At 46.2% G+C, this 27,891-nt stretch overlaps 2 protein-coding genes across 5 annotated transcripts; one reads left to right on the plus strand and one right to left on the minus strand.

Moving 5' to 3' along the window:
- The first annotated feature begins 1,554 nt into the window (after nt 1-1,554).
- On the plus strand, nt 1,555-10,724 carry RP9 (RP9 pre-mRNA splicing factor). The gene is made up of 6 exons (XM_077303268.1): nt 1,555-1,889; nt 4,668-4,698; nt 4,931-5,060; nt 5,914-6,005; nt 7,325-7,386; nt 8,471-10,724. Exons 1-6 carry the CDS (start codon nt 1,684-1,686, stop codon nt 8,619-8,621), a joined length of 672 nt encoding a protein of 223 aa, XP_077159383.1. The 5' UTR covers nt 1,555-1,683; the 3' UTR covers nt 8,622-10,724.
- Nucleotides 10,725-12,608: 1,884 nt separating this feature from the next.
- Nucleotides 12,609-27,784, minus strand: LOC143820868 (uncharacterized). Of its 4 annotated transcripts, none has more exons than XM_077304203.1 (6): nt 27,763-27,784; nt 21,314-21,466; nt 18,012-19,871; nt 16,344-16,469; nt 14,230-14,346; nt 12,609-12,851 (listed from the first exon to the last, which is right to left on the minus strand). In XM_077304203.1, exons 2-6 carry the CDS (start codon nt 21,456-21,458, stop codon nt 12,805-12,807), a joined length of 2,295 nt encoding a protein of 764 aa, XP_077160318.1. In that variant the 5' UTR covers nt 21,459-21,466; nt 27,763-27,784; the 3' UTR covers nt 12,609-12,804. The 4 variants fall into 4 exon arrangements, with proteins under 4 accessions (XP_077160318.1, XP_077160317.1, XP_077160320.1 ...); XM_077304202.1 differs by lacking the exon at nt 27,763-27,784 and adding an exon at nt 27,572-27,746; XM_077304205.1 differs by lacking the exon at nt 27,763-27,784 and adding an exon at nt 23,789-24,169 and having other exon boundaries at nt 18,012-19,268.
- Between the last annotated feature and the right edge of the window lie 107 nt (nt 27,785-27,891).

Here is a 27,891-nt window from a genome sequence, read left to right on the forward strand (position 1 = left end):
GGATCCACACTAGATTTCCCCTCCTGGCGCAATTGTACTAGGAAGCTGGAGGAAGAATTGCAAACAGTACGTGTTGTACTTCCTACATCAAAAACAGGACAGGGCAGGTTGAATGAGCTGTGACACAAGACGCTGAGTACACTACTGTGCAGTACAGACCATAGCTAAGTGCCGTGACTCAAGTCTGTAGGGGAAAACTGATACAGAAGGCTTAATGTGGTTTATTCAGTCTTACTCAATTCAAATGTTTATCTTTCCTATTCCATGGTAAATGCATGCTGAACATTTTAAAGAGCATAGTCACCTACCTTAATTTGTATGTTCTGGAGGGGTTAAACCCTGCCTTTGGAAACTAATGTTGGGCTAAGCCAGCCTTTCTCAATTCTTTTACCATTGAGAACCCCCTGAAACATTCTTTAGGCTTCCAGAAACCCCAGAAGAGGTGCAACTGGGCAGAATATGGTTGAGAAGCAGAGCCCAGCCGGGGGCCCTCCCCTTCCCATCCCCTCCAGTCTCATCATTGGCCATTTGGGGAGGGGGGGCAGGTCTGCATGACCACATGCGGTCATATCACCTGATAAATGTTTAATAATGGTAAAAAATTTAATTCCCACCCATTCAGGAAACCCTTCCAGGGCCATCCAGAAACCCCAGGATTTCACGAAATCCTGGTTGAGAAAGAGTCTGGAAGACACGCCTTGCTAGCAACACAGTGTGAGTCTGCAAATGTGTCCTCTTTTTTCAGTGCAGTCACAATTGTAGAGGGTTGTGCTAAACAAGGAAGTGTGTGAAGAAGACCCTCTCGGAAAGAAAATATAGCATGACAACATTGAGAACAGGTCTTGGGGGACTGGGGTGTCCTCCTGTCAAACTGACAGGCAACACAGATTCAGTAGAGAAAACAAAAAAGTGCTGCTTCACACAACAGGGAGCTGACTTGTGGAACCCACAAGATGTGCCGGTGGTTTAGAGAGATTCAAGGGGGCCTAGATCCCATGGGCGAAGGACTGGTGTGCTTCTGGCTGTTAGCCAAATAGGATCTTGATTTGGCTAGTGCCAGGAGCAGAATGCAAGACTCCCATAGAAAGGCACCTCCGTAGCTAGCTATTCTGACACACAACCAGTGTGATGCAGTGGTGAGAGTGTAGAGTTGTCAGCCTCCAGGTGGAGCCTGGAGATCTCCCGGGATTATAACAGATCTCCAGCTTTATTCAAGGCACGCGCCTTCGTGCACACCTGCAGCAGGGCCACGACAGCTGGGTTGGTCTTAAGGGTCCCGCCGCCGGACCCTAAATTTGTCCCGCTGCTCTAGACCAACACGACGACCTGCTTGAATCCACCCAAACGACAATCCTGCATGCTTAAAACCCCACCGCCCTACGCCACTGAAGTCCCCACCCCCAAATTCTCCAGGGCCTTCCCAACCCATAGATAGCATCCCCCTTCCCGCCTGCGCTGGAGGAACCGGAGCAGAAGCCGGATCCGGAGCAGCAGCCAGAGCAGGAGCAGGAGGGGGCGCTGCCCCGGATCAGCCGGAGGAAGTGGCTGCCTCGCCTGCGCCTGGAAGTGAACCGAGGGGGCCGGGCGGCCGGCCGGCGCCTCCCTCCTTCCGTGCCTCCCTCCCCGCCTGCCTGCCTGCCTGCTGGCCGCTGGGCTTCGCCGCCGGGGGACCCGCTCCTGGCCATGTCGCACTCGAGCAGGCGGCGGGAGGAGCGCAGCGGCGGAGGCAGCCTCAAGCGGGCCCGGAGCCACAGCGAGTCCCTGCCGGGCGGCAGCAGCAGCGGCGGCGGCGGCGGCGGCTCCGGGAGCGGCCAAGGGCTAGAGCGCAAGGAGAAGAGGAAGACGCGCGAGGTGCAGCAGATCCAGCAGATCCAGCACCTGGAGTCCTTGTAAGGGCCGCTCCGGGTGGGGGGTGGGGGTAGGTCGATGGCCGCTGGACCCCCCGGACCTGTCCGGCTGCCAGGATGTCCCTCCGGAGGACAAGGGCGACACACAAGTTGGATGGGCTGATGGAGAGCAACAACACCTGCATCCAGGGGCACCTTGGAGACCAACTCGGATTGATGCAAGGCGTGAGCTTTCCTGGGCCAGCGATGGTCATAAGAGTACAGACAGAAGGAGAAAGCAAACGAGTAGCAAATAGTAGCAAACGCCCAAAATATGCAGTGGGCTGGGCAATTCCCGGCTAGAAAAGCCAGTTGGTCTTTTGGGTTCAGTCGTCCTGCACAAAAACATTGGGGGGAATAAAACGGTTAAGGTTAGTGATTAACGGCAGGCGCATTCCCAGTTGTGGAAAGAATTGAAAGAGACTGGTTGCTGGCCCCATCTGTCTCCACCCCAACATGAAAACATCCCCACAAGTGACAAGCCCTGCTGACTTTGTTATCCTGTCCTGAGAGCAGAGACTTCTGAATTCTGAATCACATTGCCTGATTCATTACATCACATTGCAGTCTCATGGTGCTGACTTAGAGTCATCAGTGCAGATTTACCCAAAATGCAGATTTACTCATAACTGGACTATGGCACCCTCCCACCGCCCCAATCTAGGGGCAGCTGTGTTACGTGGGCGCTGGGGATGGGGAACTTGTCACTCCCCCCATCCACTTTCATTTGCCCCCATCGGCCTGGCTAGCCACAGGAGCGCTTCTTCCAGTTCCTGCTGTGGGAACTTCTAGCTGTGCAGCATTCGCTGCAGCCCTCATGGGAATTGTAGTCCAGGGACATCTGGAGGGCCGCAGTTTGACTACCCCTGTGCTAAAGCATGGGGCTGCAGATGGGCTGCATGCTCATGGCCAAAGTTGAGCTCTCTTAGCCTAAGTGGCCTCACAATTGCAGAGGGGTAGCCATGTCGGCCTAGAAGAAGAAGAGTTGGGTTTCATACCCTGCTTTCCACTACCCGAAGGAGTCTCAAAGCAGCTTACGATCCCCTTCCCTTCCTCTCCCCAAAACAGACACCCTGTGAAGGCGGTGAGGCTGAGAGTGCCCTGACAGAACTGCTCTGACAACAGCTTGTGACAAGCCCAAAGTCACCTAGCTGGCTGCACGTGAAGGAGTGAGGAATCAGACCCGGCTCTCCAGTTTAGAAGCTGCCACTTTTTAACCACTACATCAAGCAGTACGCAGTAGAAGAGTAAGCATCGAGTCCAATAGTATCTTAGAGAGTTACACGGTTTTCAAAGGATAAGCTCTCAAGAGTCAGTATTTAGATGAAGGGAGTGCTGGTTCTCAAAAGCTGATCTCTAAGGCGCTGGATTCGATTCTAGATCTGCTACCTCACCATGAATAGGAGTTCCTCCAAGGAACACAGGGGATCATGATGTGTAGCCAAACCATCTCCAAAGGTCTCTCGCCTAGCCACACTACATATGCCATATGATTCATAATAATAATATCAACCACAATAATAATATCAACCACCTGATAGGTCTGATATTACTCTGCAAGTTTCCATGGCAGAGTGGGGATTCGAACCTGGGATCTGCTAGAGCTGGTCTGATGCGATGCACTGCATCACATTAGCTGGAAGAGAACAATCCATAGTGATGAGAGGTGGCCATTCGGTGCATGTTCAGATACCTGAAAAGCAGATAATTACTGTAACTGACTTGGTAGGCCAAAGTTGTCCTGCTGCCAATTTGGTACAGTTTTCCTGTATGCCAGAAAGACAGCTGGAGGACAGTTTGGGTCATCCAGGTTCTAATCTCCACTAACATACGAAACTCTTTGGGTTACCTCTAAGATTAAGATACATCATAGGGCTGTTGAGACAGCAAGATGGAGGGAAGGTGAACCAGATATACAGCCCTGAGCTGGTAAAGAGAAAAACAAACCTGCCAGTAAATCTGTGAGAGACAGACTTACCAAGTTGGTATTGCAATGGAGGCCATGGTGAAAAATTGATAACAGCTTGGTGTAGTGAAGGGCAGATTTCTAATGTGGCAAGCCCAGTTTGATTCCGCGCTCCCCCACATGCAACCAGCTGGGTGACCTTGGGCTCGCCACAGCACTGAGAAAGCTGTTCTGACCGAGAAGTAATATGAGGGCTCTCTCAGCCTCTCCTCCCTCACAGGGTGTCTGTTGTGGAGAGAAGGAAGGCGAACATAAGCTGCTTTGAGACTCCTACGGGTAGAAAATAGCAGCATATAAGACCAACTCTTCTTCCTCAGTAGTATCAGTGCTCTCTCAGCCTCACAGGGTATCTATTGTGGGGAGAGGAAAGGGAAGGCAAATGTAAGCCGCTTTGAGATTCCTTTGGGTAGAGAAAAGTGGCGTATAAGAACCAACTCTTCTTCTTCTCCTATTGTGGCAAGATGGTGGAGACAAAACAGGATACCATTTTGAAAAAGAAAATAGCATTATCTAGAAGAGAAGGATTCCAGTTTTGAGCAATGGTTCTGTTACTCTCAGTTAGAATAAGACCGGCAGAATGGAATGACTTGCAAAAGGGTATCTTTTTGGCTCTTCAGAAGCTATCACTAGCAGCTTAATAAATGGGTCCTTTCCTTAACCTGCTTCCTGTCAGTATCTTCCTGTAGAGGAAATGAAAATATTGAAATGACAGGTGCTAAACAAAGTTTTACCTTTGTTTAGATCGAATATTACCCTTTGCTTAAGTAGTAAAAATGATTAATAGACCTATATTTGCCTCTCTTTTCCCCCCCCAGCTATGAGAAACTTCCTCCAGGGCTGATCAAGGTAGGTTGATATACCATGCCTCTTTTTAATATCTCAGAAACATTTTAAAGGTGCTTCTAAATTCCCTGTTTGTGTCCAGTATATATCCTGAGGTAATTTGATCCTTGGTCCATAGATCTGAAGCTGAAGCAAAATCTACCCAACTTTGCTTTTTGCACAGAGAATTTTCTTGCGCGCTGCTTCATTTATTTCACATGAGATTCTTTCTGATGTGGTTTCGCTCTTGTTCCAGGAAAACGAGACAAAACCGGAAGACTGTATCCCTGATGTGCCTGGAAATGAAAATGCACGAGAATTCCTCGCACATGCTCCCACCAAGGGGCTCTGGATGCCTTTAGGGAAAGAGGTCAAAGTGATGCAGTGTAAGCCTCGGAATTTTCTAGAACCATTTACATCAGGGGTGGCCAAACTGTGGCCCTCCAGACGTCCATTTGCTGGCAGGGGCTCATGGGAATTGTAGTCCATGAACATCTGGAGGGCCACAGTTTGCCCACCCCTGGTTTACATAATTTACATAGAGTGGGAAATTATGTGGCAGGAAAAAGATGTCGTAAAATCTGGCAACCATTGCATCTTCCCTGCCTCCCAGGCGTCATGCTTGGAGAGACAGCACTTGTGCCCCAGGCCTCCAGGACAACCAGTGTGTCCCCATCAACACTGTGGCTTCTTTCTCCCATCTGCGCATTGAATAATGAGGGCATTCTCCACAATCTGTCTCCAGGTTTTCAGATATAATGTAAACACTGCTTTATTTAGGCAGATGTTGAATGATGGGGATAAACTGGGACCTTTTCTTTCCCTTTTCACTTAGTATGGCCACCATCTCTAGAATTTGATAATGATTTAGGGGCTGTAGTGGGTGGTGCTAAACACTGACAAACATATAAGTGAGACGACCATTTCATAGCTCTCTGTTCCCCGTTTTACTCTCAAACCACCCTGTGAGGCATGGTAGGCTGAGAAAGAACAACTGGCTCGGGGTCACCCAGCAAGTTCCCATTTCAAACTGGGGATTTGAATCTGAGTTTTCCTGAACCTAGTCTTACACCCTTACCACTATACCACACTCCCCTGGAGCCAAATGTAACCACTCTCTAAGAAAAATCAAGAATAGAGCTGCGAACTTGGTTAAAAAAAAAAATTAAAACCCAGTAAAGTTCTTTTCCTCCCTGTTACAGTGCATTATTCTGAAGCATCTTTAACTTTTATGTTTAGGCTGGAGATGTAAACGTTATGGACACAGAACGGGGGATAAAGAATGTCCTTTCTTCATTAAAGGCAATCAGAAGCTTGAACAATTCAGAGTAGTAAGTAAAATGCTGCATGTGTACTGTGTAAGAGTGTGTGTGTTTATATCCTTATCCATCCATGGTCCATCCATTGTTCCTCTTAATATTTGTGAAACAGCCTGGGGGGTGGAATGTGTCCAGGGTGTCCGAGTTGGAATAGGGCCAATCAGGGTGAAGCCAGCAAAGCTGGTCACACCCTGATTGGCCTTACACCTACAGCTCCTTCCCTCGATGCTAGCCACTTTGCTCTCAGACGTTGCAGGAGCCAGTGCGTGAGAGAGAGACACAGAGAGCCCTGCCAAACTGCAAACCAGCCCTGATTACCTGCTTTGGCTCCTGCTGCGAGGGAGGGACAGAGACAGAGACAGGGAGACAAACCTCATTTTTCCTGCAACACTGGTTCTGTGGTCTTCTTATCCCAGAAGGCGGGATAAAAAGTATGTTGGGGGAGGTGTGTTTTTTCAGCCCACCTCTTCTTGCGTTGATTAGGCACCAAGTCATATTGTTCAAAAAGTTTTCAGCATGGTGGTGTTCTCCTCTTAGTTTTTGGTTTGAGAACGATAAATTTAATTCAGAAATGCCTTTTGTTGCCCCTTTCCATTAATGCTCATCCATATTCCTGATGCACTCAAATACATGGTGCAATGATAAAGCTCCGCAAAAAAGCCATCAGTGCACCAAGATGCGTAATGCACTGTTTTATTGACTAACACAATCCTGCAAAGTACAAGAAAATGAATCTTGATGGTTAATCACACCAGCATTCCTTTTCAACCCTCCAGCAATTTATTAATACATACATGTGCATAAGTAAAAGAGGAAAAACACATTAATGAATGAAGAAGCTGTAAGCTGCAACATACTACATGTACAGGATGCTGCATGCACAGTTTAAACGTTTAAAAAATGAGCCAGTGGGGGGTTTCTCATGCATTGCCCCACTCCAGAAACAAGACCAGAACCCCAACTCCCAGGAGAAATTTGGACAGCAATGTCAGATGCATTTTCAGTTCACCCTTTCTGTAGATGATAATGAAAGGGGTTATTTTGAAGCCTGGTATAGCAGAAACAATGATAACTATTTAGATAGAGAATTTTTATGCCACCTTTACCTGTTATTTGGGTTGGTTCATATATGGCCTGGCATTTCGGAGACAACGAAATTCAGGAAATTTAGGAGCACGCTACCAATTTGCATGATCATATGTTAGAAATACCATGAATGTAAGATGCCTTTGTCGTGCATTCTAAACCTTTGATGCATGGTCGGATTGCATATTTGGCGTTCATCATGCAAAACAGTCAGAAATAAGTTTTAAAGCTTTTTCTTTTTCAAGGCTCACGAAGACCCCATGTATGATATAATCAGGGAAAATAAGCGTGACAAGAAAGAAATGCGGTAAGCCTGGCATTCCTTTAAAGCATATCCGGATATTGAAGAATAAAACATGCTTAGCATCTGTGTGGCACACAAGTGTTCAGAGTGCTGCGTGTACATTGGGTTGGATCCAGACAGCCCTTGGGTCAAGTCATCTTCCTATTAGAGAGTTTTTGGCTTTTGTACCAGCTGGTCAGGTGGTCCACAACGTAGCCTTTTTGGTGGACAAAGGGGACCTCTCCTTCCTTTTTCACCAGTAGATTGGTTGGTTGGATCCAACCGTTATCTTTTGTAATCTAACCCATCCTCTTTTGCAATAGCAGGCCTGTAGTATTAGGGAGCCAGTGATTGGAGCCTAGGTCCAAATTCTGACTCAGCCATGAAAATTGCTCGCTGACCTTCGACCAGTCAGCATTGTATATTGTATATTCCTCTTTTTCGCCCTTTGGGGACATGAAATGGCTTATCTCTGCAATAACCCCATGTGGTTAAGTTAGGCGGTGAGTGTGTGACCTGCCCAAAATTGCCCGGTGAAGTTCCATGGCAGTGCGGCAACTTGAACCTTGTGCCCTGCTTAGAGAGTGGGTAGGGCTAATGATAGACCTGTGTAGCTCAGCAGCTGGAGTGATTGAGACCAGAGTTCAGATCAGCAGTATGACATAAAGCTCACTCTCTCAGGTAACTTCCCTCTAAGGGTTGTTGTACAGATAAAAAGGGCAGATTGAATAGATGCTCATCCTACACTGAGCCCTTTGAAGGAAGAGTGGGCTGGTAGTAGAATGCATGCAGGATTGCCTATATTGCAGATGAAGGATTGGGGCTGAGATGAGATTTGAACTCAGCACTCTCTGGTGTAAACTCAAGGTTCTTAAAGGTGGCCCTTCAAGCAGGTGTCAACTACAGATGTGTTCAAAACTCAGTGCCAATGCAAAACAAAAAACAAAAAAATCATGCACCGCTTACCATGTCATCTGATCAGAAGCAACAATCTGTCTCTGGCAGAAGCAACAATTTAAGCACCAACGAAACGGGCAGATTGTCCGGCAAAGTGCAGGGAGGGAAAGGAGTGCATGATTTAATCTCGCAGGTCCCTTTCTGCCTTTAGGATACAGCAGTTGAAGCAGCTGTTGGAAGACTCCACTTCGGATGAAGACAGCAGCAGCAGGAGCTCCACTTCTTCCGAGGGTAAGGAGAAGCGCAAGAAGAAGAAAAAGAAGAAAGAGAAAAAGAAGAAGAAGAAAAAGAGAAAGCACTAACCTTCCAAATCAGACAGAAGGTCAGAATCAGACTGAGGAGATGTGGCCACTTTGGGGAGGCGTTGGGACTCGCTATCCAGATCCTCCTGAAGGAGATTTGGCGATCATTTGGATACGGGCTGCAGACACGTTCACCTGCTCCTCGGCAGTATTTTGCAAGCTGCCTTGTTGACAGGCTCTTCTGTAGGATCTTTGCATCGCATTTCTTATCCACTCAAGATTTATAAACCAGTTTGATGGTTTGGTGCAAGAGTTGCTGTGAAAAAGAGCTACCTCCAGTATTTCCCTGTAAGTTGGGAGCTGTTAGCCTGCAGATCTCCATACATTCTTTGAGGCATCCAAGAGGCTGAATGCATTGGGCAGCAGGGCATGTGCATCTGGGACCCAGGATGCAAAGCAGGAGAATTGCTAGTAGAGAAACTTGCAAAAACACTGCTGCAGTGTATGCTCAAGGACCCTCCAGGTTGTAGCTTAGGAGAATATACAAGGGGGCCAGTGGCTTTAGTGTCATGAAAGTGAAATCTCTACTCTGCAGCACGTGGCAGGCTAAGGAAGGGGGACTTTTGGCCAGCAAGATGAATGTTTTCCGAAGCAAAAGCTAGCAGTAGTCAGAACAAGAGTAAGATTTGGCGCGGATTTCACACTGCAGAGCCCTTGAAATAAAAGGACTGTATTTTTGAGGATGCAAAACCTCTCTTTACTTCAAAGAAACTGTGGTTTCGAACTCTAATCCATGGAAACAGTGAAGGATGGCAATTTTATTTGAATGGAAACAAGGTCATATACCGAGTTTAACTTAAAGCTGGCCTGTGCCTCTAAGCCGGACGTATTCCACTGGTATGGTAGGAGGCTTCCAAAAATTGCCTGTAGTGGCTGTTTGCTTAGTACTACAAAAATAGAGGGTGATTGTCAAACACATGGTCCAGGGTTAGACTGGACACTTACGGTAGCAGAAAAGTTCCTGGAGGTCTACTGGTGGGAGAAAGAGCCAGCCCCCAACAACAACGCCACAGATACAGGAGCTGCTGGGCTTAGAGCAGGGCTGGGCAACTGTGGCCCTTCAGATGTCCATGGACTACTATTCCCATGAGCCCCTGCCAGCATTCTCTCATGGGAATTGTAGTCCATGGACATCTGAAGAGCCACAGTTTGCCCATCCCTGGCTTAGAGTTTCCAGCAGTGACCATTGATGACCAGTTGTCCCCTTGGACACAGCTGCTGGTGGCCCATGTGTTATAAGGTCTGTACAGTTCGGCTTACTTCTGAATTGTATTAACTCCTCAGCTCACCCTTCACTTTGATTAGCCCCTCCATGCAGCTGGTTGTCTGCCCTTGGCTTTAATTGTACAGGCACAATTAAATTGTACAGGCATAACGTCCGTGCCTTTTGAGTTGCTGGCAGATTGTGAATTGTCCCGACAATTCCATATTGGAAAACTCAATGTATATGACACAGAGTCATGTCCAGCCCTTTCAGTTATGCAGTGTGCGGTGTTTACTGTGACAAAATGATGTATATGAAGATCCATGAACACCTACAACAATTGCTTGGATCCTATGATGCCTGTCTATAAGACTGGGTTATGCGCCACCATTCCCCTATTTTTTTTTTTGTCTGATGCAGATGCAGGACAAAAGAAGTCTGAGCAGATTAATGTTTTGTTGCAGCTGAATTGCGCAAATGTGCAGGGATTTGAAGAAGAGTAACCAATGCAATAGGAATCTTAGTTGTGATTTCACCCTGCAGACTGTGGATTATAGTCCACTATTGGCTCTTAAAATAATTCTTTTGGCCTCTTGAACTCCCAGGCATTAAAACCAACTTGATCATATTTTGATACGCCTGGCAGCAAATCGACTGACTGCTGCAAAAGGACTTTTAAAATAATTTATACAGCTTTGCAGTGTTTATTGCTTGGACACGTTGGGAAAACTGCTATACATTAGATCAGCTTTATGTATTGATTCTATTCTATGGCATGTTTTTTTTTGGGGGGGGGAGGAGGGGTTATTGAAAGAGACCTTATAAGAATACAAAAAGTGTTACCTGTGCTCCAGCTAGTTTTCTTCAATAAAAGTATCTAACCCAGCTCAAATGTTTAAAAGGAGGCCTGTGTCTATGTGAAGACCAACAGATTTATAGTGGCATAAGCTTTCATTAGAGCCTCTTGTGGCGCATAGTGGTAAGCGGCAGAAATGCTGTCTGAAGCTGTCTGTCCATGAGGTTGGGAGTTCGATCCCAGCAGCTGGCTCAAGGTTGACTCAGCCTTCCATCCTTCCGAGGTCGGTAAAATGAGTACCCAGCTTGCTGGGGGGTAAACGGTAATGACTGGGGAAGGCACTGGCAAGGCCACCCTGTATTTAGTCTGCCATGAAAACACCAGAGGGCGTCACCCCAAGGGTCAGACATGACCTGGTGCTTGCACAGGAGATACCTTTACGTTGTAAGCTTTCATTGCCAAGAGACTGTGTTTCATAGATGCATGAACTGAGTCTGCCCTTGATCTACAGATATATAAACAGATACATTCAGAAATATAGACAGTGAAGTACAACAGTGCAAGGGAAGCCATGTTGTATCAGGCCAGTGGTCCATCCCATCCAGCACTCAGTGGCCAAAACCCAGGTGCCATCAGAAAGTCCGCCAGCAGGGTCAGAATTCTAAAGGATCTCCCATGATAAGTTCAGATAACATTCAGTCACAGGAGGCAGCTTTCACCAGGAAATACTGTAGTTGAGACACCAATGATCACTCATGGCGAGGATGACATGGAAAAGCCTAACTTGACTGATCTTAGAATCATAGAGTTGGAAAGCATCTCATGGGTCATCTAGTCCAACCCCCTGCACTATGCAGGATACTTACAACCCTATCACTCACCCACTGTAACCTGCCACCACCTTATGCCTTCACAGAATCAGCCTCTCTGTCAGATGGCTATCCAGCCTCTGTTTAAAAATTTCCAAAGATGGAGAAACCACCACCTCCAGAGGAAGCCTGTTCCACTGATAAACCGCCCTAACTGTCTGGAACTTCATCCGGATGTTTAGATGGAATTTCTTTTGAATTAATTTCATCCCATTCGTTCTGGTCTGTCCCTCTGGGGCAAGAGAGAACAACTGTGCTTCATCCTCAAAATGGCAACCTTTTAAATACTTGAAGATGGTTATCAAATCCCCTCTCAGTTGTTTCCTCTCCAGGCTAAACAGACCAAGCTCCCCCAACCTTTCTTCATACGTCTTGGTCTCCAAAGCCCTCACCATCTTTGTTGCCGTCCTCTGGACACGCTTCAGTTTGTCTAATCATTAATACCCTTGTGATACAGTATCTAATAAGGGGAGAGCCTCTTCACTTTGCCTTTTGTTCAGTTTATAGCAAGGGTACTATCCTTAATGGGCAATCTTCCTACACAATTGGTTGGATCCTATGATGCCCTTCCATAAAACCGGATTATGCAACACCATGGCCCTAAGTTTTTGTCTGATGCAGAAAGGGGACAAAAGAAGTCATTGAGCAAATGTATTAATGCTGTAGGGGAGAAGCCAACCTGCATTGCCCAGGCAATCCTGATCCCATCAAATCACAGAAGCTAAGCAGAGTCACCCCTGGCTTGTACTTGGAAGGATGACCTCCAAGGAATACCAGGGTTGAAGGTCAGGCAATGACAAACCACCTCTGACTGTCTCTTGCCTGGCACCCAGTGAATCTTGGGCTCTCATGGCTACATTAACACACATGCCCTATGAAATACTCTAGGAAGGAACTGCATTATTTTGTAAAGCTCACAATTGAATTTACAAGGCAAAGTGAAATTTACTAATTTGGCTGGGCAGAATCAGAGACATGGAAGGGGCTATTATGGCTTCCATCAGACGCTGACGTATGGTAAACAGATAAGTCTGAATGCAGCCATTCATCCTGGCCATTTTAAGATTTGTATGTAAGATTGATGTGACTTTTTTAAGAAGTGTTGGAAGACACTACACTTGTGCAGTTTTACATTTTAATAGTACTTTAAACAACACAACACCATTAATTTAATGCACAACTTTAATACATTTCATTTTTCAACATGTGCTCAGGAACCTTGCCCTCAGGAGTGCAACTTAAATCTTGCTGAGTCGCTTGCAAAAAAGATCACGGTAACTCATCTTGATGACAATGGGGAAACTTTTAGCACTTTCACAGTTCTGATCTTCCTTTATAGAGAGATCTTTTCATTCCATGTACTGCGCAAAGAAATTAAGGAAACGTTTGTATTTTGTTTCTTTTTTAAAATGCTCTTTAGCAATGGATTATATATGTTTAGCTTGAGACCCAGTGGCTGCTTTGACATATGCAGTTCCAAGACAAACGTAAGTCGTCCCAAATCCTTACAAGCAAAATCCTTAAATAACATCAGAGCAGCAGTTCTTTTCCTCTGCGACCACGGGGACATATTTGGGTGTGAAGCAGAGTTTCCGGCACCTCAAAACATACACATGATATAAACTCTGAGGGACTGCTGGCACTGTCCTCAACAGTTGCCTAATCCAGTGGTCCCCAACCTTTTTGAGGCTGGGGACCGGCAGGGCAACTGCCCGCCTGCGCATGCTGCTAAGAGTGGGGAGGGGAGCGGTGGTCATGAAGCTGGACTACCTTTCCTGAACTAGGCGGGTGGTGTCTGATGAAGTTCAGCTAGCACTAGCGCTTTATTTCTTCTGTTGACTCCCAAGCCAGCAGCAGCCTCTCAGAGAATGAGGCCAATCTCTGCTGAGAGAAGTATGGGCTACTGGAGCGCAGTCACTTTAAAACAGGGAGGGAAGCCTTGCAACCAGGAACCAGGAAGTCTTTGAACTGACGCCCTGGCCAATCAGGGAAGACTGCTTTCCTACATTGCAGGCATGAACAGTAAGTTAATTCACAAAAAGGAGAAATTACACTTACACTGGTGACAATTTTTCAAACATTGCGGCTTATATCCACTCCTGGATATTGTGGGGGAAAGGTAGGGTCACTGTGGATCAATCATACATTTTGCAGAGGGAAAATTTAAAGCACCCAAATCAAAATGGAAATCAAATTCAGTGTAGACGGGAGGAATTTATTTGGGCCGGGAGTGGATAAAAAGCCCCATGCAGACTCAACCAAAACCTCCTCAATCAGCCCTTTTCTCCACACCACCTATGTGATTCATCCACACCAATCCATTCTCCTCCAAATCTCAAATAGACTCCTGCACTGACCCCTCCTTTCCTTGCACTTCAGCCCCACTTGGAGACCTTCCATGAAGACACACCTCACCTCCCCCCCCCCCCCCAGCCCGGTGCTGAGGTTTGAGCAATGGGAACTAAGGATTTGGAGACCCAGGCTCATAAAACCCCATTCTCTGCCACGTAAGTGGCTGAGTGACTTAGGGGAAAGGAAGAGGAAAGGGAAGGCGACTGTAAGCCGCTTTGAGCCTCCTTTGGGTAGAGAAAAGCAGCATATAAGAACCAACACTACTTCTTCTAAATGCTAGGGAGGACTTTTGGGCCAAAAGGCCAAGGTCCTTTAGATTCTTGACTTCAAGCTATGTCCCCACATTTCCAGTTCAGAGTACAGCGCCTCCTTTCTTCGTGCACTAACCTGTGTGATGTCGGGCCGTTTTCATTTTCTCCCACTGCTCTTCTATTTCCACATCGTCTCTCGTGTCCCTGCGCTTGTGCGGAGGCTTGTGCACCCCTTTCTTCTTTGGCGTGCATTCTGCATTCAGAATCATCATGCAGTTTTAGGAAACCCGGTTTAGATCCGTTCACCGATTAATTCCCTCTGTTATTGTCGTCGGGAGCTGGCAAAGGGTCTTCATGGCCCATTTGCCAGCTGGACCCGCCCGTTTTTAAACTAATGGGAAGCTGCAGAACAGAGCCACCTGACTCGTTCCCAGGGCTAATGGACACAACAGCAGTTTTAGATTAGGGTCACGCTACACGTACAGTGGGGATCTGCAACTTGCTTTGCCGATTACGTGCGGGAGACAGTCACTGCCCTTCCCAGATGGACTGGAGCTCACGTCTCCTGTCCCCGTACCATTTTCCCAATTGAAACACACACATAAATCCCTAACTAGTTCAAGCCCTAGTGAGGGAAGAGACATGGGTAAGAACCTGGTACGAGCCAGTGTCGTATGTGGAGTTGCCAGGCACGTGTTGGGATTTGGGAAATACCCTGAGCTAGGAAGAGGGGGAAATAAAGATAAAGATTATTATTTGGGGGATGGAACAAGTTTGGAGAGAAGGGTCTCAATGGGGTATAATGACATTGAGCCCACCTTCCAAAGTGGCTATTTTCAGTGGGTTGATCTGCCGCCTGGAGGTCAACTGTAATAGCAGGAGATTCCCAGCCACCACCTGTGGTTGACCACCTGGAGGTTGGGAACTCTAGTCATGGTCAGCATATTAGCCTGAGAGACCGAGATTCAGACCTCTGCTTGCCCTGAAACTCCTGCTGCCTGACTTGCCTCACAGGGCCAATGTGAAAATAAAGCAGAGAGAGAGAGAGAGAATGAATTTGGAAATGGAGCTGAGCCGCTTCAAAGGACGATGGGATAAAATATACTAAAAAAAACCTGCCTTCTCTCCAGTGTGGCTCAAATGTCCCCTTCCTAGGCTGTTTTTCAGCTGGGGATACTAGAGGAAGGAGGACACAGAAGAGCAAAAGTGCCCCAGAACTACAAACACAGTCCATAACCACCAATTCCCGGGGCAGGTTCTGACCCCTTAAAGATGTAGGCAAACTGTGGCCCTCCAGATGTCCATGGACTACAATTCCCATGAGTCCCTGTCAACATTTGTAAATCTGCACGCAGGGGGTGACAAATCTAGACTGGGTAATTTCTGGAGCTCTGGGGGTTGAGCCTTGGGAATCTGGGGTTTGGGTAGGAACCTCAGCAGGATATGATCGCCTGCAATCCACTTTCCAAAGGAGACATTTTTGCTAGGGGAATAGATTAATGAGTTCCGTTAAAAGTCTGGTAGTTCTCCAGGTCCCACCTGGAGGTTGGCAGCCTTAAGAAAATGCTTTTGCCCATTGTTCTAATTTTCAGCCTTGAGAATAATAGATGAATATGGCTGGGTGCCCAGAATAAATCCAGTAACAAATGGAACACAGTTTGCAAGAGATTCTTTGGAAGGGGTGTCTTCTATCACAAATTAGATGGCTTAATAGAATCATGAGAGACGCAACTAATTCTGTCTCTAGGGGTAGTCAAACTGCGGCCCTCCAGATGTCCATGGACTACAATTTGCGTTCGCTGGCAGGGGCTCATGGGAATTGTAGTCCATGGACATCTGGAGGGCCACAGTTTGCCTACCCCTGCCTTAATGTATTAGGTGTCCGTCCAAAACAAGCACAATTCCAACAAATACATCACCCATCACCCCTGTAAATAACTCCCTGGTTGCATTCATCAGGACATTCTCTGGCTAGCTGGCAGCAGTTCCCTGGTATGTCTGTGCAGAGGCAATTTCAGATTAGATTTTACAGTTTTTGAAACTGCTGCAGTAGCCTTTGCTTTGAAGACTTTGAGGGTTGTAATGCCTGATCAAAGCCCCTTTTACTAATTTGTTCTCCCCTCCTGTGGGCAGGAACAAGAGCAGAAGCCCAAATAATCCTCAGCACAGAGCACATGAACATTGCCCCCCCCCCAAAAAAAAAACCCCCACAGACATTCAAAATACTTATTTGAGGGATCAAAGCCGTACCTGACTCTCTGCTTTTGGCCGTGGGTGAGAGTCCACTGTGAAGTAAACTGGCAAATTTGGGTTTAGCGCCACTTTTTAGCCAATAGTCGTCAGCTAGGACCCCTCCGCCTTCCTTCAGTAGCTTTCCTGGTCAAAGCATTAAGGAAGTAAAATGCCAGTCACTACATACCTTGATTTTGCAAACATAAGCAAGTGTATCAGCAGCCTACAAAACTGGAGACAAGAATGTTCAGAAGTGCTTCTATGAGTAAATTCTACTGCTAGCGTCCATTTAGAGCCAGCTTGGTATAGTGGGTAGGAGTGGGGACTTCTAATCTGGTGAGCCAGGTTTGATTTCCCGCTCCCCTGCATGCAGCCAGCTGGGTGACCTTGGGCTCACCACAGCACTGATAAAGCTGTTCTGAGCAAGAAGGAATATCAGGGCTCTCTCAGCCTCACCTACTTCCCAGGGAGAGGAAACGGAAAGGGACTGCAAGCTGTTCTGAGACTCCTTCTGGTCGAGAAAGATGGCACATAAAAACCAACGTCTTCTTACCATTCAGCCACTAACCATTAGGTCTTACATAATCCAGTCTACTGCTCCTCACCCCATCAAACATGCACTGATTTTGCAGAACCTAACAATTTGCACCTTGGTTCACAACAATCCTAGCCAGGCTGATCTAAGTCTAGTTTGCTGCTTCCAACTCTACAACAGGACACTCATTCCAAATAGACAACACTTTTAATTGAGGCTGAATTTCCATGAAGATGCACCGTGAATTACTAAACTAGAGCCATGATGCCAGAAATGTGTACTACAGCAGGGCCCCCCAGTCATTTTGAACCTCCAGGCACTTTTGGAATTCTAGCACAGCAAGGTGAATGTACAAAATGGCTGCTGCAGCCACAAAGTGTGACAGGGTGGCAGCTGCTACTAACAGGTGTTTTTAGAAATCCACAAGGCCAATCAATTCTCCAGTAACCAATCAGCAACCTTGCTGAGGGAAAGCCCTATCTGGCCCTACCTACTTTCTAAAAATCGAGCAAATACAGACACAAGGGATGGTTTGTAGTGTCTACACAAAAAGAGAAAAAACCTATCCCAAATTAATACAGGATGAAGAAAAGACAAGTAATGTCTTGTTATGTTGGTTTATTGTAGCATTCAACCAGAATGGGTTCAAGATATCTCCCATTTTCAAAGGGAATTACTACCATCCCTACAGTACAGAGCCAAAGGCTGGGGTATATTCTTAACATTTTGATAATGAATAGAGAAACAACCACTGAGGATAATTTCCTTTGAAACTGGGAGATATCTGGAACCCGTTCTGGTTGGATGCTACAATAAACCAACATAACAAGAAGAGACTTTTTACTTGTCTTTTCTTTATCCTGTATTAATTTTGTTAATATTGTTAGTAGCCTTGGGTTAGGTATTTTCTAAAAATCAGCTGGTGGGCACCAGAAAAAGGATCAGCAAGCACTGCAGCACCCACCACGTTCGGGACCCTGTATAGACACTAGTATGGGAGTGGCCAAACTGCGGCTCTCCCAATGTCCATGGACTACAACTCCCATGAGCCCCTCTCACTCATGTTCAATCAGCAAGGGATCAAAGCCAGAAGGAATGTTGCCTTAGAGGTCTTACCAGATCTCAAACTGTTTTTTGTTTTGTTTTTTTACCTGAATACCTTTGTGAATTTCTTCTGTGCTCAAGCACTTCAAGTTGCTGGGCTGTAGATTTCTTCAGATAGAAGTTGTAGTCATCGCAGAGATCTTCATCCTCTTCTTGGTCCTTCAGTTTGTTAGCTGGCCTAGAATTTTTTTTCTTTTCTTGAACAGGCCAACTGATGAGCTGGGCTGGAACAGCATTTTTTGGTACCTTCCAAAGTACTTGCTGGCCATCCTGTCGGTAGAGGCCATATTTGGCAGGGGCTAAAGTTCCATAAGGAGCAACTCCCTGGATCAAGTAGTATTCCTCCTCCTCCTCCTTCTCCTCCTCCTCCTCTTCCTCCTCATCTGGTTCTTTCACCCAGTATTCCTCGGAGTCATCAGCTTCTGATGGTGACAAACTCTTAGCTGCCTTTTTCTTAAAGGAATAGAGCTTCTTCCGACTGGAAGACCTAGGCAGAGTACCCAGCTTTCTACTTCGACTGGAAAGCTCTTTCATCTTGATCCTCTTCACGTTCTGGCCCTCACTAGTCCCAACCTGCTCTCCGCCCTCCTTGTCTTCACTGTCCTTGTCTTCATTAAGGAAGCCTCCACTTCTAATTCTCTCTTTCTCGGAGCCCTCTATGATTTTTTTGAAGGGATATCCACTCTTCTGAAATGTGTAGCCAGGGACAAAATAAGACATTGGTATGTTATCCATTGACGAGCCTTCATCCACAGAAGACATCTCATCAGAGCTATGGCTGAGTACACTTGGGCGTTTCCTTTGGGACAAATACGTGTTGTAGTTGGGGTCCAGGTTGTCCATACGAGCCAGCCAACTGTCAGAAGGAATGTATTTCACTGACTCATCACACCATAAACTTTTCTCCAGAGACACTTCATTATTTTCCTCCCGTTTCCCAGGGAAGTCAGAATCATTTGTTTTCTCTCTACCAGACAGTGGCGATTCACTTTGTTGAATCAGGTCTGACCCTTCCTGATAAGGTTTTGAACCACTGGACCTCTTTGAGCCAGAAGATCCTTTGGACATCCCATTTTCTTGCCTCACTTCTATCAGGTCAGGTCCCATTGGTTCAGCCATCGGTGCTGCTTTGGCTTCATCCAATGGAGATCTTGTCCAATGGCTTGTAGTTCCTTGCTTTTCTGCATCCAGTTTTCCTTTAAGTTGAGGCTCTTTCTCTTGTTCATCCCCAAGATCCTTTTGCTCATCTGGGTAAGTAATACTCGGCACCAACTCCCCTCGGTCGGAAGGCCCATAAAGAACTCCTTCACAGGAAGACAGAGCAAACACATCTCTTTGCATTACATTATCTGGGACTGACTTCTCTGCCACGTCATACAGAGGGATTGTTTCTTTGAAGGACTTCCATAACTGAATGGCAGGGGCGCCATCATTATCGTATTCTATCCTGACCTCCTCTTTTTCATACGCATAGCCTGGAGGGGGGAGACTTCGAAACTGTACAGACCCTGAAGAGCTCTTGGTAAAGTCTCTGTCTGAAACAGTAGAAAATACAGCCCTGTCCGGTTTTTCCAAGGAGCTTTCAGTTCCTTTACCAGTACCAGAAGGGGTGAAGTCTGCATTTCCAGCATCACAGCTTTGTGTTTCCATACTGTGATCCTGATGCTTTTTTAGTTTGCTTTCAGACTGCTTTTGATCTGTCTGTGTTTCTTTAGTCTCCGTTCGTTTCCCTGGGTTATAGTGCCTGAACCGTGTCGCTTGATAAAACATGGGCGAGGGTAAGTGACCATTAAAATAAGGTCTTCTGTTCACTCGCATATGCATGGGATGCTGTGGGACAAGATATCCAGGGTAGTCATGGAGTGGTATAGAATAGAGTGGGTAATATGGATTTCCACTTCTAAAGCCTGAAAGTATTTTTAAAAAAACATATGTTTTACTAATAGAATATTCTCCGAGATGCTCCTAACTTACAAATTCACTAGTTAATAGCACTGCCATTCACCAGACATTTAACAAGACCAGATAAGCTATCCACTGGAGGAAACCTTGTATACCAGCTTTGTCCTCCATCAGACTGGTTTCCTTATTGGAACTTTGTCCAAAGTACATGCAGAACACTGTCAGGGGAATAGCAATGAAGCTTAAGGCACATCTATTGAGTATTTTGCAAGTAATTAAAGGGTTAAGCTAAAGTTTCTGTAAGCAAATAGCAAGTTTAGCATAGAGCCAATTAGGTGTAGAGTAGATTCTTAATGAGGTAACGTTGACTATTGACATCAATATATTGGAGATAGTTCATGCTATTCTGCAAGTACACAAGGGGTGGAGCTTTGGGTGGGATTTCCATTCCTTTTTAGGATCAGAGGGAACAAAGAAACAAGATGGAGTCGAGCAGAACTAGAAATATCAGTTATTTCTGTTTTCTTTCTGTGTAATTATTTCCCCGATTTTAAAGAAAACATTTACTTAGAAGTTAAACACACACATGTCCATGCTGCATTATTCTGCTACAGTTCATTTACTCAGCTAAGTACCCAACGTGTAAGGTTATGGGCCCAGAATACTCTACAAAGCAGCCAGGTGTGTTCTAGCTTGCAGGCAACAAGGGGCAGAATATTTTTGAGAGGTTATCAACTGTGTTCCCCCCCCCCCCCTTTGATACACCTTTTCCAAAACTTATTGGAATTGTTCCCTAGAGCCTGCTTCGATGTGAGGCAGCAGGAAGATATCCATTTAAAATTATAAATAAATATTGTTTGATTTATGCCAAGGAGAGGCAAGCATGTACATCAGCAGAGAAAAGAGAATTTAAACTGCAGATCACAGTAGCAACGAAACTAACTCACCAGCCAGTAAGTGAAAATACCCACTCCTTCCTTCAAGTTCCTGGTAAAGTGACCAGAACTACCAAATGTGGAACTCAAGTGTTCCCTATGCACTGGAGGTGTATGCTGAACCTGCATTGAGCAGGTGGTTGGACCCTGTATGGTCCCTTCCAACTCTATGATCTATGATTCTACAAAGGGAAAAATTTGTAGAAGCTGATGTGCCTGCTATTGTCATTGAGCATATGAAATCACTTCACTCTCAAAAATATGTCAGATGGACTCACACTCTAACTTTATCCAAAGAAGTGAGCAGTGATTTACAAAACCTCATACCCTGCCACAAATTGTGTTCGTTTTTAAGGTTTTTAAGGTGCTACTGGACCCTTGCTCTTTTCTAACAAAATTCAGCAAAAAGCTTAAAGCTCAAGAACAGATTCCAAGGATTTTAGTAGCAACTATCTGTCAGTTGTTCATGCTGTATATTCTCTCCCCCCTCAGTCATGTGTAACTTGCCTTACCTGTGGCAGGAATGCCATATGGATTGTATACAGGGCCAAGGAAGCATGGATTTGGGAACATTTGCTGCGCAGTCGGTTGTGCATAAAAAAAGGGCTTTTGGGTTGTGGAATAGGGTCCACCTTCTGAGGCAGGAGCAGCATTCATTTTCTAGCCTAGAAACAGAGAAGCAGCTGATATCATACTCTGGGTATCTATCTCTTAGCTATATTCTGTCTCAGGTAGTCAAGGATGAGGCAGACCTAGACAGACAACGCAGGAGCAAACCTATTTAGGTATTCCTCCTAGTAACAAAGGGAGCCAGGAAAATCTTGCAGGCTGTGTCACCCCATGTGCATGTGGAAATAGATCCCAGGCTCTTGCATTTATTTGCATAACAGATAAAATCAAAACATGTTATACAGCTTGGACTTAGAGGCCCTAACTTCAGCCAGTGGCAGCCATTCATGAGATCCCCAGCCATTTCTTCCTCTCAGATTGTTTTCTCTCCCAAACATTAGCCTTTAATTAACAGAATGATCCTTTTGTGTAGGCTGTATCCCGCCCACCAGTATGGTTGCCAACCTCTAGGTAAACCTGGAGAACTCCCAGTATTATAGTTGATCTCCAGATGATCAAGGTAAGTTCTCCCAGATTAGTTTATTAGTTTATATGAATACTCAGTTCAAGTTCACCCACTAAAATGGGTGCTTTGGAACAGGGGTAGTCAACCTGTGGTCCTCCAGACGTCCATGGACTTCAATTCCCATGAGCCCATGAGCAAATGCTGGCAGGAGCTCTGATAGAACTGCCCTGTGAGAACAGCCCTAACAGGACTGTGACTTGGCCAAAGACTAGGCTGGCTGCACATGGAGAAGTGGATGATCAAACCTGGTTCTCCAGATTAGAGACCACTGAATAAGGTGACCAGATTGTCCCACTTTTGGAGGGACATCTGGAAGCACCTGGCAAATTGTACTTATGTTGAAATTTAGAAATATATATATATTACAATACTATTTTTGCATTCTATGCAACTTTTTGTTGCTCCATATAGACCAAATTTTTAATCAAGAACCCCCCCCCCCCCAGTCAATGGTGTCCGACTTAACCAATGTTAAAATCTGGTTACCTTACCACTGAAGCACTACACAAAGCTTTTTCCCAGCTCAGAATCGGCAACTGTACCCACCATTTTTCTCAGTAAGATCCATATTGATAAAACCCTTCACAGGTCTATGAAAAACACACTCTCAATTTTTTCCCTTCCATTTCTACATTTGGGACCACAGTGTTACTAGAAGTGTGATCAAATGGCCAATTCCTGTAATGCTCAAGGGAGAAATCAAATGTTTTTTTGGATTATAGGCCTCGAATTCTGGATTTTCAGCTCACCACTAGAAAACAAAGAACAGATCTCCTGGAGGGAATGGCAGGTTTAGAGAGCTGACTCTATGGCAGGGGTAGCCAAACTGCGGCTCTCCAAATGTCCATGGACTACTATTATCATGAACCCCTTGCCAGCACCATGTTGGCAGGGGCTCATGGTAATTGTAGTCCATGGACATCCTCTCTCCACAACAGACACCTTGTGAGGCAGGTGAGGCTGAGAGGGCTCTTAAAGAACTGTGATTGGCCCAAGATCAACCAGCGGGCCTTAACTGTTTCAAAGCAGCTTACAATCTCACCTGCTGTTCCTCTCCAACAACCCCCCTGTGAGGTAGGTGAGGCTGAGAGGACTCATAGAACTGCAACTAGCCCAAGGTCACCCAGCATGTGGAGGAGGAGTGGGGAATTAAAGCTTTAGATCAGAGGCCACCACCACTCTTAACTAGGACACCAAGTTGGCTCCCTTAAGAGAGGCTTAATGGGGTGTCCCCAGATAAGCTTCAGCTGTACATTTTCACACATTAAGCCTTTATTAAAGGGACAGACTACTCTCCCCCCCCCCCCCGTTGTTGGCAAGCCACCCCACAACTAACACCAGTTAGTATTATCGGCTTGCTTGCCAGGTTGAGCTTCGGCTACTCCTTGCCACATATTAAGCCTATTTTAAAGGAAGTCGCTTCCTCTTGGCCAGCCTGCTTAAAAGTAAAGAAGATTCCAGCGCCCCATAGAGCAGGGGTACTCAATCTGTGGTCCTCCAGATGTCCATGGACTACAATTCTCATGAGCCCCTGCCAGCAAATGCTGGCAGGGGCTCATGGGAATTGTAGCCCATGGACATCTGGAGGACCACAGGTTGACTACCCCTGCCACAGAGTGCAGTTTGCTTTGAATCTAATATAGCCCACTCTACACCAAAGCACAAACTTCCCATCCACATTTGCTCCACCAACTTTTAAGTGAGATTCTACCAGCAAGTTCCCTAGAACTTGGTTATTAATAGGCAGCCCCACCCACCAAAGCTATAAACTTTATTACGAGAGAGTTGTGCCTGAGGATACAGAAAACAGGGCGAGAGAAAGCGACACAATGAAATGGGAACAGAAGCCTACCTGTCTCTTCCGGAACCAAGGCAGTCAAGCAACGAAGAGCCCTCTAAGGCAGGGCTGTTCTCACTTAAGAAAGCCAAACACCAAGAAGCTGCTGTCTAAACCCGCCCCTACTTTCCACACCTTCTCCCAGACCAGACTCCCCCCTGCCTTTGAGCTGCTTTTCACCTGTAAACCCTCTATTAGATCAGATACCCCTGCAGCTGAAGATAGCCCAGCAATAACCTAATCCAGTGTACCTCTTATCTCTAAGAGGTCCAGTCCCCCTCTCACCCCCAATCCCTACCTAAACACCTGTAGCTAATTTAATACTCAGCTAGGAGCATTTTCCCATAAAGCTACCTCTATAACAACATAATCCTATACTGCATGAGAGACACTCACTCAAGGCCATTAAGGTGCAGGTAGAGTGATCCCTGGGCTATTTATATTCAAGCCTGTAACCCTTACACAGATCCGGCTGCCTGTTAAAGCTTGGATCCTGCAAATACTTGGCGGCATCCTGTCATCATGCCAGCCCCTTTCCAGGTCTGTTTCTATGCTGCAACTCAAGCAGCCTCTCTGATGAGCAACTTTGTGGTTTAATGCCCAAATATGTATATTATATATGATATGATGGAAGGCAGAGTCATATTCTTTTTCTTTTAGAAGCATGGTGTATTGACTTGGTTTCAATCCCTACTCAGACATGGGGCTTGGAGTGACTTGTGGGAGAGTGACCTACTCAACCTTAGAAGGGTGTGGTGTAGAGTTAAGAATCTGGAGAACTGGGTGTGATTTCTCACTCCTCCTCCACATGCACCCAGACCATGGGCCAGTCACAGTTTTGTCAGAGCTTTCTCAGCCTGACTACCTCTCAGGGTGTCTGTTGTAGGGAGAGGAAGGGGAGGCACTAGTAAGCCGCTTCCAGACACATAGGGCATGCTGGGTGACCTTCAGCCTGGCACAGTTCACAGTTCTCTCAGAGCTCTCTCCAAGCTGTCTACCTTCCTGAGTGTTGTGGAGAGAGGAAGGGAATGTGATTGGGGCTCCTTCAGAGAATAAAGAATGGGGTACAACAAACTAGCTCTTATCTGAAATGTGAAAACTGCTCAGATCTATCAGCTCTCCTTAGGACTGCATTGTCAGTCTTCTCACAGTTTTAGATCTCAGCCATGATAGTAGCACATCTGGGTAGCAATCACATCTTTCAACTAAGCCATTCTCCAGTTTAAGCATGGTTTGTAACATGTCATAGACTATTTCTAAAGTTCAAGATCAACATCTTCTGTTGAAACGTTTCCAATTCCCTGAACACTTGATGCTATTAAATGACAATTAAAGCCAATTTCTAATGCAGTCCTAAACATTTATTCCAAAGACTTAGTTTGGGCTAACTGTTCATTCAAAGATGAACATTTTTAGACTTTTCAGCAATATACTCTAAATTCCACCCATTTAAATCCAGCATAAGATTCTAGTCTCAGCTTCAAGAACACTTCCTCAGGAGTAAGATTTCCACCTGCTAAGTGTGACTTTCTCTCCCACATGGCAGTGCTAAATGCCTGCCTGTAATGCTACTCCAGGGGGTGGGAGTGAGAAAGTTGTACTCTGTGGGCCAAGTTCCTTCTGCAGAAATGCTACATTGGATCCTCACCCTAGATTTCAACTCCAGCTCCTGGTTTGTGTATAACTGGTAGTTACTCCCTGGTGTACTTAAGAGACCCCCTTTTTTTGAAAAAAGGCAAACCTTTAACCCATTCCATGTATTACTTGGTGGAGAAGGAGTGGAGAGAAAGAGTCTGTAAGTCATTGGAACTTGTGAGGAAGAAGATCAGGAGCTGAGAAATGGTGAACTTCTTATATCTGAGCTGAATGTGTAGTCAGTATTTAAAGTTACCATCTGAAATACCAAGGAGAAGTAGCAGGGACATGGATAGGCATAGCTGTTAACAGCTATATATTTAAGTTTCTTTAGATAATGATGTTTGCGGGTGGAAAGTAAATGCAAGCCACACAGTATGTGGGTGCCAGTTTCCTGGTGGGAGCTAGGAAACTCCTAGAATTAGAGCTCATCTCCAGACTTAAGAGATCAGTTCCCTTGAAGAAAATGGCTGCTTTAGAGGGGGGACTCCTAGCATTATACTTCACTGCTCCAGGTCCCACCCACTCCCGGCTCCATCCCCAGTCTCCAGGTGTTTCCCAACCAAGAACTGGCAACCCTGCATGCAGATGAGATCATATACACTTATTTACTTCACTTTGTATCCCCATGAGGGGCACTGGTATGGTTTACAACCATTCTCCTCTTTGCTGTTTTCCCTTCACAACAACCCTGTGAGGTAGGTTATGCTGAGAGTGACTCAAGGACAGCAAACAAGCCAAGTGGGGATTCAAACCTTAGCCCCCCCCTTACATCCTAGCCCGACATTCTAATCCTCATGCCAGCCTTTTTGATCCTTTGACTGTAGAGGAGCCCCTGAAATATTTTTCAGGCTTCAAGGAACCCAGGGCCAGAAGTGATGTTCAGGTTGGCCATGCCTTCCTGCCGCACCCAAGGGGGTTTGAGGCAGGAGGAGGCATCTGGGCACAATAGGGGGGGGCATAATTGCCACTGGGCAAAATGGAGGACATGGTTGTCCAGAGAGAACAATGGGGATCCCTGGTCGAGAATCCCTGCACTACGCAGACATGCAATCTTATCTGTGCAGCAAAAATGACCTCCACTCATACAGGCCAGCCAGGCAGCTCCAACCGTCATGGCCAGGGTTTATCAGCAGTTCCCCCACTTAGGTGAGGTCCCTAAGGGACCCATGAGGCCCCTTCCAACTCTATGATTCTAGGAAGAACTAATGGCATTTAGGACCACACTCAGACTGTAGCTCCCCAAGCATGCGAGAAAGGCACCCAACCAACCATCACAGGTTTCAGCAGCTCTGCAAAAGCGAAGCCACCCGTGAATGGAGGTTGTGGCTTGACTTTCTTTTTAAAATCTGTGCGTCCTTCACACTGGTAGAATAAGCCTAAGAAGCGGTGGTCAGAAGTAAGCCCCATTAAAAGTTTACTCCCATAAAAGAATTTTTAGGACTGCAACCATAAGAGCTTACCATGAGAGTGTTGCAGATTTTAATTTAAACCATTATTAGGCTGAGAATTTGCCTTTAGATTTTTGTGTAAATTTGGACATGGGGGTTGACAACTCTAGATCGGGGAATTCCTGGAGCTCTGGAGGTAGAGCCTTGGGCATCTGGGGTTTGGGTAGGAACCTCAGCAGGATATGATCGCCTCCAATCCACAATCCAAAGGAGACATTTTTGCTAGGGGAATAGATTAATGAGTTCCGTTAAAAGTCTGGTAGTTCTCCAGGTCCCACCTGGAGGTTGGCAGCCTTGAGAAAATGCTTTTGCCCATTGTTCTAATTTTCAGCCAGAATAAATCCAGTAACAAATGGAACGCAGTTTGCAAGAGATTCTTAGGAAGGGGTGTCTTCTATCACAAATTAGATGGCTTAATAGAATCATGAGAGACGCAACTAATTCTGTCTCTATAGCAGGGGTAGTCAAACTGCGGCCCTCCAGATGTCCATGGACTACAATTCCCATGAGCCCCTGCCGGCAGGGGCTCATGGGAATTGTAGTCCATGGACATCTGGAGGGCCGCAGTTTGACTACCCCCTGAAGGAGAGCCACATTTTAAAATCTTTCAAATCCGGGTAGCTAAAAGGGATTGCGAAGAATGTTTAGAATTAGCAGCCGAGGAAGAAGGACGGATGCCAGGTTCAGCTTTTTCTGATCTGCACAGACTCACGATCTTATTGCATCTCGTACAAAGCGGACCGATTCCGTCCGGGAGAGTTAATGCCTAGGCGGGTTGCAAAAATGAGCCCAATCCCACGCGGAGAGCAAATTTTCCATGCTGCAGTTGCAACCGTCGACCAGCAAGGGGCGGGAGACAGGGCGGACACCACAGCCTTCCATGCCGCTCTAGCAAAAACCCACCAAGACTCAGATTGCATTTCCCGTCCAGCGCCGCCTACGCGCAGGAGGGACGACGTTGGTTGATGGGCGTGGTGTGTGTGTTTGTTTGTTTTCCGCCGCGCGACGAGCCGTGGCGCGCGTGCGCACCAC

This window comes from Paroedura picta, chromosome 11, assembly GCF_049243985.1.
Source record: "Paroedura picta isolate Pp20150507F chromosome 11, Ppicta_v3.0, whole genome shotgun sequence".
Lineage (NCBI taxonomy): Eukaryota > Metazoa > Chordata > Lepidosauria > Squamata > Gekkonidae > Paroedura > Paroedura picta.